Source organism: Nannospalax galili, unplaced genomic scaffold, assembly GCF_000622305.1.
Source record: "Nannospalax galili isolate Female #2095 unplaced genomic scaffold, S.galili_v1.0 scaffold147, whole genome shotgun sequence".
Taxonomy (NCBI): Eukaryota; Metazoa; Chordata; class Mammalia; order Rodentia; family Spalacidae; genus Nannospalax; species Nannospalax galili.
This window is the reverse complement of record NW_008355800.1, coordinates 650,843-662,050: the sequence shown is the minus strand read 5'-3', so window position 1 is coordinate 662,050 and position 11,208 is coordinate 650,843. Positions and strand designations below refer to the sequence as shown.

General features: G+C 44.2%; 1 protein-coding gene across 1 annotated transcript in view; it reads left to right on the top strand.

Annotated features, from left to right (window-relative positions):
* The first annotated feature begins 2,676 nt into the window (after positions 1–2,676).
* Positions 2,677–11,208, top strand: part of LOC103750590 — a 44,480-nt gene continuing 35,948 nt past the window's right edge. Inside the window, 4 exon segments of the mRNA XM_008853703.3 lie at positions 2,677–2,894; positions 4,151–4,632; positions 4,835–4,976; positions 7,381–8,406. Coding sequence (XP_008851925.2) covers positions 4,225–4,632; positions 4,835–4,976; positions 7,381–8,406 — 1,576 coding nt within the window. The 5' untranslated portion in view covers positions 2,677–2,894; positions 4,151–4,224.

Here is an 11,208-nt window from a genome sequence, read left to right as displayed (position 1 = left end):
CTCATTTTTCTTTTGTCTTCCAAGGCTGGACTCTAGAGTGATGGATTCAGGGTTTGCTTTCAGGTATTTTGATAGCTGTTGGAGTGGTTAGAATCAGTGTCAGCTCCCTCTTAAAGGCTTCAAGATAACTGAGGGGTTGGTAATTCTTCAGTTTTACCAAAGAATTTATCCCATGGCACAGGTTCTTCTGTTCAGATGGACCCCAACATCCTCACAGTTCATCATTACCTGTAGATGTTCCTAGTATGTAACACTTTCTCAGAATAACAAATCTTTAATTTTAGGCAAATAGATTGTAAAACAGGTGGACAATCAGTTGTCTATTTGGTTTGATTAGATCCAGTCATTAGCAAAATATATTATGTATAGTTTCCTAATTTATTTTACTCTACTAGATTGGCATGCTTAACAGTTAGTTGATAACAGCCTTGACTTTAACCTTTAAGAATTCTTCATGTGCTATTTAAAACATTTTTAATTTGAGTTCCTACTTCCCACAATTTCCTAGGAAACTGGGAGATCAGCTGCTATTCAAAACATAGAATTAAACTGATTTGACTTGTCAGTTTAATCTTTAATAATCAAGAACAAAAAGACAATCTCAAGGCTGAAGAGATTGCGCAGTAATTGAGCACTTGTTGCTCTTTCAGAAGACCTGGGTTTGGTTCCCAGCACCAGTGACAAGTGACTCACAACCACCTGTAACTCTGGTTTCTGGGAATATAATACACTCTTCCAGCCTCCAAGGACACACACATAAGTCATACACACACACACAGATACACATAAGTTAAATATGTATAATTCTTTTTTAAAAAGTTACTCTCCCAAGTGAAGGCAAGGAAATTGATAGGATGAGATAAAGGTTGAATAAATTAACTGACCAAAGACCCTCACTACTTATTTAATTATAATGTACTTAGAAATACCTGTATTAATGATGTAGTTATATGAGGGAGTTAATTTTTTTCTTTTTTCTCTTTAAAGAGTATTATAAACAATAAAAATATATCATATTAACCCTGCCATGATACTTGATACTTATTTAAGATTATACAAGACAGTAACCACTAAGCTTAGAATGTGTCAGGCAAAACAAGTAATATACATTATAAAATGGCATAATGAACCCCATTACTATATGTAATTACTATATTCCAATTAAAAAAAAAAAAAAAAAAAACTTTAAAAAGATTGGGATAGGGCTGGAGAGTGGCTCTGTGGTTAAGAGCACTTGCTACTCCCGAGGACAAGAATTCAGATCCCAGAACCCAGGTTGAGTGGGTCACAAACACCTGTAACTGCAGCTCCAAGGGATTGGGGGGGGGGGGGGGCTGGGGTGCACACATTCATCCATAAAGTAAAAATAAAAGCTTTAAGGGTCAAAAAAGATTTGAGGTTTAGTAGACAAGTAGAGGGTGGAATTGGGGTTTATGAATTTGGGGGTTAACAGTAAAAAATGAAATTATTCCTCCAGAGGAATACAGAGATAATAAAAAAGCTGAAGCCAAGCTTGGCAGAAGTCTAGACAAAAGGCCTAGGTGGCCTAGATGAGCTAGCCCGAGGTAAAGGAGTGGTTGTCTCCCATGAGCCTGGAGCTGTGGTCCCCAACTGTGAATCACAGTTCCACATTCCTCTGATGGTGGGCTGATGGTGCTGCAGATTGGAGGATGGGGGACTTCCTAATGTCTAGCAACAGTTTCAGCCTTCTCTGGGTGACTGCATTCTCAACAACTCTCCCCCATGCCCTGCAGAGGTCTCAGGTTGTGCATGGCAGTGGCTTTGCCCCTTTGTTGGACTTGTTTGGGACTGGGAGGTCTCAATCACTTGCAGATTCTTGTTTTGGGAAGACCTGTTCTCTTGGTGTGGACAGTGCGATGTCCAGGGATGTACACGGGGAAGGCACATGGGAGCGATGCATAGGGGCGGTGCACGGGGACACTGCATGGGACAGTGCAGCGGTGCAGAGGATAAAGGACCTGCTACACTGGCTCCGCCCACTCACCCAGGAGTTTGGTCGGGGACTCGGAAATCCAGGAAAGGGGTAAAGAAGGAGCAGGGTAACGCACGGGCGACGGAAGGGACGGGGCAAGAGACCCCTGTGTGCATGCACGTAAGGGGCGGGGCTGACAAAGGCTCCTGTGTGCACAAGCGGAAGGGACGGGACAGAGGAAGTCACCTGTGCACGAGCGGGGCGGGATGAAGGCACCTGTGCACGAGCGGAAGGGGCGGGAGGGAGGAAGGCACCGGTGCATGAGCGGAAGGGGCGCGATGTAGGAAGGTGCCTGTGTGCGCGCGCGAGCAGAAGGTGGGGGGGGGTGGACGGAGGCTCCTCTGTGCGCGTGAGCGGAAGTGGCAGGGCGGACCGAGGCTCCTGTGTGCGCGCGAGCAGATGGAGTGGGTTGGAGGCGGTGCCTGGGTGAGCACGAGCGGAAGGGGCGGGGCGGACAGAGGCGCCTCTGTGCGCGCGAGCGGATGGGGCGGGGTGGAGGCGGTGCCTGGGTGAGCACGAGCGGAAGGGGCGGGGCGGACAGAGGCGCCTCTGTGCGCGCGAGCGGAGGGGGCGGGGTGGAGGCGGTGTCTGGGTGAGCACGAGCGGAAGGGGCGGGGCGGACAGATGGACCCGTCGCGCTAGCGGAAGGGAACGCAGACACACCTCCGGTCTTTGTGGTAGCTGCTGGGCCTTGCAGTGAGGGACGTGGGCTCTGGGCGGACGGTGGGCGGGTGGCGCGGGCCCGGGATCCTCGGCCTGTCCTTCCGGTGCGGCCGGACGAGGAACCCCGGAGTCGCGCTTCCGTGGTCCCTGCGGCTGTGGTTCAACCAGGAATCTAACCCGTGATCGCAGCCGGCCGCTGAGGAAGGCAGATCCGAGAAGCCTGTAGAATTCACGTCGGGTGTGTCCTGGTTGTATTGAGGGTTGAGGAGGGGGCGGAGGACGTGGTGACAAGAGCGGGGAAGTGGGACGTCGCCCGCGGCAGCACTGCGGAAGGAGCACTGCGGAGGGAGCCCCGGGGACAAGCAGGCCCTGCATCGCGGGCATGCGGGCTTAGTTCGTATGTGGTCAGTGCAGCGGCACCGAAGTACAAGTGTGGAGGCAGACGCGCCTTTAGGCTGCGTGGCAGGGGTCGCTTTTTCTCTGGGTAGGGAAGTAGGCTGGGTTAACGTGTGTCCTAGAAGACGTGGTCTGTTGCTTCCCCCGGGGCAGGTGCTCGCAGCCCTGTCTGCTTAGGACATGGTTGTGATGCGACCTGAAGGGCGTGCAGGTCTATGGTGTTCCCTATCCAAACAGCAGGGTTTGTCCTGTGCCACAGGATCGTAACACTTCGCTTAAATTTAGAGTACTTCTGAGAGCTTAGGCTGATCTTCTGCGGCTGTAATAGGGCATTTTTCAACACATGATAAGCATCTACAGTTAGTTTCTTACTCATTCCTAAACAAAAACCTTTTCAATGTAATGCTGGCTCAGGATAAACCTCACATAAATGCCTCCGTGTTTGTTGAAGAAATTACTGTGAGTACCAAATGGTAAGCAAGTGGCAGACACCCTGACATACTTATTTAAATAAAATCATGTTTAATGTGAACTTGAAAATGTGTCTCATATGCAGAATAACACTACCTGCAATTATCAAACAATAACTAGGAATAAATTTAAAGTGAGCATTCAGTGTTACTTAGGTATTATTACCATTGAAGTCTGAGTTGGTGGCCTATATTTTATTAACATTTTCTGTGGCTGAGGATAGCCCAGTGGTAGAGTGCTTGTCTAGCATGGTCAAGGACCAGAGTTCAAGCCACAGCGCTACCAAAAGGGGTCAAGGAGGCAGCTCAGTGGCAAAGTGCTTGCGGTGCATAAGGCCCTGGGTTCATTCCCAGCACTGAGAAAAGTTCTGTGTTTTATTCACATAGTAAACCAGGATTGAAACACCTGAGAAGGAAACGATATTCTTCACTATAAGTCATACTCTGCTTATGTCTTTTTAGTAGTGGTAGGAATGCTACACAGTGGGAGGCACTGGAAAGTGAGTGGTTTTGTTTATTGTTGGTGTACTTAAAGTCTTAAACCGGTTCCCTTTTAGTGTTAGAAGTTTCTAGAGTTGTTTTGTTTTTTTCCCCTACTGTAAGTCAATAGACCTTTCATATCCTGTAGGAAAGAAGAGATTACTCAGAAACTCCTTCCCAGGCACAGAACCCAGTCGTCGTCGTAAGCTATTGCAGCCCAGAATGGCTGTGGAATCCAGAGCAATTTCGACTTTGAAGCCTCAGACTCAAGAAGAATTGATACTAGTGAAAATAGAAGATAGCTTTTCCTGGAGCCAGAAGTGTAAGCAGAATGGAACTGCCCAATCCTGCCAAGAACTGTTCCGCCAGCAGTTCAGGAACTTTTGCTACCATGAGACCCCTGGGCCCCGGGAAGCTTTGGGCCGGCTCCAGGAACTTTGCTACCAGTGGCTGATGCCTGAGTTGCACACAAAGGAGCAGATCCTAGAGCTGCTGGTGCTGGAGCAGTTCCTGAGCATCCTGCCTGAGGAGCTGAAGGTGTGGGTTCAGCAGCATGGTCCAAGAAGTGGCGAGGAAGTGGTGACCCTGCTGGAGGATTTGGAGAGAGAGTTTGATGACCCAGGGCAGCAGGTGGGAACCAAGAACTGATGTGTTATAGGAAAAGAATGTAAGCCTAAAGCTGATGGGTTGAAATGCAGTCTCTGCTGAACCAGTTCTTATGTAACCATGGTACTGTACCTGGCTCTACCCTTTTTTCCACTCTCCTTCAGCTATAGCAATGGCCCCATTGACCTGCTTGAGATTTTTGCTAATTATATTTTACTGATTTCAGGTCCCAGCTAGTCCACCGGGGCCAGCAGTGTCATGGAAAGATTTGACATACATCAGAGCATCCCAAGAGTCAACAAACACAGAGCTCCAACCTTTGAAGACACAGCTGAAATCCTGGAAACCTTGCCTTTCCTCTAAAAGTGGTAAGAAATAGAAACATATCTGCAGACATATGTGAGTTAGGCCTCTGGTTTTGAATATGCAGAATTGGATTTATAAACTTGTTGCATGTGAACAGCACTTTTATCAATCAAAACCGGAGCTGCTCGCTTAAGCTTTATGTTAGAACCCTCATGAATTGCAACCATCCTTACTTGTATTAGTTCCTCTGTTATTCACACAATCGTTTTATAACTTAAGAGTGCTAAAATGGCTAGTACTGTGGTAAATACATCTTCAGTTAACTTTCACGTCTTCATGAGTGGTTCACACAGAGAAAGGCAGATGCAACCGAGTATAGTAAGTTATAGACTAAAGGAAGGCACTGTGTACTATCGGGGCACATAAAATGGTACCAAACCCAATATGAAAAGTTCAAGGACCACTTCCTGGAGGAAGAAACACCTGAGCTAAACTTGAACTGTGAGTAGGAGAAAGCCAGTTGTGTAGGTAGAAGGAGTGGCCCACACAAGGGCCACAGTCCTGAGGGCGAGAGAGAACACTGCTGTGGAGATTATAGGCAGTCACTTCGACTCGACAGTTGGTAAGGGATGAGATGATGAAAGAAACTCATGGAGGAAATAAGACGTAAGTACAGAGAGGTACAGTTCAAGGGTTTTGGACAAAGGAGTGGTATTGTTAAATTTATGGCTTAGAACTCAGCTGCAGGGTATAGACATGATTTCAGAAAGGCAAGACAAGAGGCTCATCAGAGACTGTAGTCCAAGTGGCCACAGTGACAACTTGTCACACATCAACTTGTGTTAAACACTGGAGTATAGAGAAGATTGAAGCCAAATCCTGTTCCTCAGCATTGAAAGTGCATTGAAGTAGCTGGTCATTGTTAAAAGCAGATCATGAAAGAAGAACTGGATGAGATCAAGTTTCAGTCTTGTACAACTTGTTTAACAGTGGTGCCATAAAACATAACCTCTGATGTTGTGTTTAATTTGAGGCATTTGGGTACTGGTTTTCACAAGCAAAATACCCAGTTAACAATTGGATATGACAATCTAGAACTTACAAGAATCAGAGTTGAATTAGGAATATGAGGAGACATGAGCTTAAATACAGTAATTGAAACCTAAGGTAGAAGGTTTGTACAATGTGGATACATGAGAACCCAGGATAGAATCTGGAAGAACTTAGTTTCTTAGTTACTAGCCCTAAAATAGAAGGAACAGCCACAAAAATCAGGTAGAAAAGGAAGGCCATGTGTGTGTCTCACCCTAATAATTCTAGCACTTGGTGGCTAGAGGATGGCCATAAGCTTGAGGCCATCCTGGACTACAGTGAGACCCTGTCTCAAGAAGGAAAATGAAAAGTGTGGTTCTCGGCACCATGCTACAGAAAGGTCAGCTAAAATGTATAAGGTATCCATGCAGTTACTCAGTCATGAAACTGCTAACCTTGATAAGACTACTGTCTGAAGTGGTAGAGTTCAAGAGGCTGAGCTAGAAACCAGATTGCAGAATGGGATGACTCCAGACAAACCTTTAAAGAAATTGTACTGTGGGTGGTTGCTTGACAGATACATAGGCAAGGGACTTAGTTTTTAAAAGGGGAGAGTGACTTGATCTTAAGTTGACAGATGGAGGTGTCTTCATTTTGGTTTCTGTTTCTGATAAAACACACTGACCAAAGCAACTTGGAGGAGAAAGGGTTTATTTTAGCTCCTAACTCCAGGTTCTTCACTGTAGGGAAGTCAAGGCAGCAGGAGCTAGTCATATCAACAGTCCAGAGCAGAGAGAGAATGAATATACACAGACCTACTACTCAGCCCACTTTCTCCACTTTGTCACAGCCCAGGACCCAAATCCAGGGAATAGTGCCACCCACAGTGGGCTGGGCCTTCCCACATCAATAAACATAAGACATTCCCACAGGCCAACCTAATCTAGACAGTCTGACTGAAACATTTCCCAGGTGATTCGAGATTGTGTCAAGTTGGTAATTAATACTATCACAGGGAGTCAATTTAGAAAGAGATTTAAAATAGTAGAAAAGAAGTAGCGGGCAGCTGACCAGCTGAAGTCCTGAAAGAGAAGAAACAGTCAAAGGGTAAACAGAGGCCTTAGATTGGAAAAGAGAAGAGATCCCTGTTTTGACCAGTTGAAAATACATGAGTGGACAGTGACAGCTTTGCAAGTAGACCCTTCTATTACACAGAAAGTGACTGTTGAGCCATTCAGAATGGTGATGACCTTTAGTCCCAGCTCCTTAGAAGGCAGAAGTAGGAGAATCCCTTGAACCAAGAAGTACCAGGCCAGCCTGAACAATGTAGGAAGACTCTCAAAAAGGAAAAAAGTGAACATTGAGAGTGATCAGAGAAATGTAAACTCTGCAGCATTCCTGTTAACTTGGTTTGTTTTGATTTTACCATTTCAGATTGTAAGAACAGTGGAACATCATCAAAAGTGGGCGTTTCAGAAGAAAAATCAGTGGGACTCTCTTGGGATCCTTCGTTTAGAGGCTTTAGTGAACACAAAAGCAATTTAGAATGGCAGCAAGGAAGTTCCCCTATCCATGGAGGCAGTTTTAGTCAGTTGATCTTTACACACAAATCTTTGGGAAAGAAAGACCACCATGATGATCCTCAAAGATTCTTGATCCTAAGTACAAATACTGCAACATGTCAGAAAGTTCCCACAGAAGAGAAACCTTATAGATGTGATGTATGTGGGCACAGCTTCAAACAGCATTTTTCTCTAACCCAACATCAGAGAATCCATACTGGAGAAAAACCCTATAAATGTAATCAGTGTGGGAAGGCCTTTAGTTTAAGGTCATACCTCATTATTCATCAGAAAATTCATAGTGGTGAGAAAGCATATGAGTGCAGTGAATGTGGAAAAGCCTTCAATCAGAGCTCAGCCCTCACTAGACATCGGAAAATTCATACGGGTGAGAAAGCTTGCAAATGTAATGAATGCGGCAAAGCATTCAGTCAAAGTTCATATCTAATTATACATCAAAGAATCCACACTGGTGAGAAACCCTATGAGTGTAATGAATGTGGGAAAACCTTTAGCCAGAGCTCAAAGCTTATTAGACATCAACGAATTCACACAGGAGAGAGACCCTATGAATGTAATGAATGCGGGAAAGCTTTCAAACAGAGCTCCGAGCTTATTACCCATCAGAGGATACACAGTGGAGAGAAACCCTATGAATGTAATGAGTGTGGAAAAGCTTTCAGTCTGAATTCAAACCTGATCAGGCATCAGAGAATTCACAGTGGAGAGGAACCTTACCAGTGCAGTGAGTGTGGCAAATCCTTCAAAAGGAGCTCAGCACTTGCTCAGCATCAAAGAATCCATGCTGGGGATGAAGCATATATATGTAGTGAATGTGGGAAAGCTTTCAGGCACCGATCAGTGCTTGTGCGCCATCAGAGAGTCCACACTGTAAAGTGATTTGTGAATACAATAATCTGTAAATACTTTAGTAAGATTTTTCTCTTATTAGTCAAAAGGTTGACTTTGGAGCAAGAGTCCTTGAAGGTTGTAAACTAGGTCTTCAGTCGCTGCAGTTTGCTGTGCGCAGCTTTTCCCAGTGTTAACTACAGATTTCCTGTAAAGCTTCCTGTGACCAATCTGAACCAGCTTTGCTCTTAACATTAGGATACTCAGGAAATGTGAAAAGCACGGATGTGCACTGAGACCTCATTTTCTGTGAGAATGTGGTAGGAAGGGCAAAGGGCTTTAGGCTGTGTCCCAGTGTCTGGTCGTTGGTGTGCCAGGCTTACATTTAGAAGGTAGTATGGAGATCATGAAAAACTTCATTTGGGGAACTCCGAATTTGTACGGAACAATTAACAAGGCAGTAAGAAAAGTGAGAGAGTGAGTCATCCGTGACCATTTTGAGCCCAAGATAGGGCAGAAATTAAATGAGCATGAGAAGCAAAGATACAAATTAATTTATCCAAAGGGTTGTTTCTGTCTTTTAGAGATGGAAATTGAACTTAGCACTTCACACATGCTAGGGAAGTGGCCAATCCTAAGTCATTTGTTTGATGCCTGCTTTGTGTCAGGGACTAGGGATATAATGAAAAGATAATTTCTAGTCTAATGACCATTATCAGATGATGACACTGGTGTATTCAGTTCTATGACTTTAAAGGTGCTCCTTCCTCCATTTCCTTGTCCAAGAACTTGGATATGGAGGTTGAAATGACCTGGAAAATAGGAGTTAGAGAGCCAGGGAACAGTGTTTCCTGTACAAAAGGGAAGCTGGGAACAAGATGTAGAACAGCACCTCTTGAGCTCCCTTTGAATTGGTTCATGTCTTATGACAGGTGTGACACCAGCCAGACTGAAGTAGTGCATATGAGACTGGGCAGGTTTGTACCACAGACAAAACCTAGGTCACAGCACTATTAATAGCTTTGTCTTAGTGACCTAAGGAAAAGGACTAACGGATGGTCTCCTTGCCTAACCTGTGGCTAGATTTAAACTACAGAGACATGGTGGGAGAGGAAATAGGAAAACTAAGCCTAGATAAGGACTCCTTTGATTCTTTAGACAGTATTGGAGTTGCATTATCAGATGTCATAACATTTGATTCTAAGACTGTTTCCCCCACAGTGCTCAGGTGCTCAAAAATTGTCAGTTACTGGGTCTGTCTTCCCCTCCAAACACCTCGTACTTGCTGTTTTGTCTTATATCAACAATGGTTAGTAATCTTCCGAATTTTATTAAAAGACAACATTAGAGGAGTAAAAGCAATCATAGTATTTCCCCCTTCTGAGGAACCAACAAGAAACTATCTTTAGGCTGGTACATAGTGCAAGGTAAAGTGAATCAATTTAAAGAAAGTGAATCACACCAGCGCCAGATGGAGAGGCAGAAGGATGAAGAGTTCTGGTCATTGGCTACATAGTGAGACCCTGTCTCAAAAATAATTTGGATAGCATACCTTTACTGTAGTAAAACTAAGTGCTGGAGAGATGGCTCAGTGCCCAAGAACACTGGCTGCTCTTGCTGAGGATCTGGATTCAGTTTCTAGCACCCACATGGCAGCTCTCAACCATTCTTAGCTCCAGTTCTAGGTGAACTGATGCCCTATTCTGGCCTCTGGGGACATGCCCACACAGGGTGCATCTCGGGACATGCAGACAAAACACTCATGCTAGTAGCCTGTGAATAAAAAGATTTTTATGATAAAGTTAAAACTCTTGGACATTCATAGATGGGTATGTGCTAACTAGTAAGAAAAACAAGAGCTAAACACCCAGTGTTCGGTAGAGAACATTTTTTCAAAGGGGGGTATTTTGATGAAGTAAAATCTAGTATGTTCTGTTACTTCCTCTTGTAGACAAATGTCTGAATAAGCTGAGAAGGGTAGGACATTAGGTAGGAATTGGTACCTTGCAAAAAGAAAACTGGATCTCTTACAGAGATCAGAAAGAAATGCAATGGGTATTTGTTAAGGGCTTATGCATTAATTATTAAAGATCATATTTTGTACATAGGAAATGGAGTCGAATGTCAGAGTTAAAAGGTGGTAAAGTCTGATTTTGAACTCGGCTCTACTTTGGAACTGCTTTATGCTGTCTCCCTCATGAAAAATCCCCATTAATGTATGACATCACAAAAATGCCAATGAACGACACATATGTGTCCAGTCTTACAAGGTAAAATGTTTATTAAAGCAGGCGTTAAGGTGGTACTTGTTTTGCTTATAAAATTGTTGAAGAGATGTGAATAGGTATCTCTGGCAAGTGATACCAGAAGATTTAGCACTACTTTTGACTTTGAAATTCTACCCAGAAATATACTTAAGAAACTATCATGAATGTACAGCCTTAAAAGTTGTGTTTAAAATGTTGCTTAAAAAAATGCATTCATGATACACTAAGTAAAAAATGCACAATATATACAATGTGAGCCCCACGTACAACACATTAAAAATAATGGCATATACAATATCAAAGTGCTATACTGGTTACTTCTGGGTGACGTTTTAGGTACTGTGTTTGTGTATTTCACATTTTTCTACAAAGTCTAATACCCTAAGTTAAAGAAAGCTCAGCAGTAAAGCATATGCTTACCACATACAAGGCCCCAGATGTAATCCCTGGGAATACCCTCCCCTACCCCAAGAAAACAGGCAGGTGAACAGAGGCCCAGGTAGTTGGGAAAGTAAGCCCTTGCTTTCTGTAACATCTCAAGTCCTAGCAGACTTAACTCTGATCCTCATTTTCACTGTAACCAT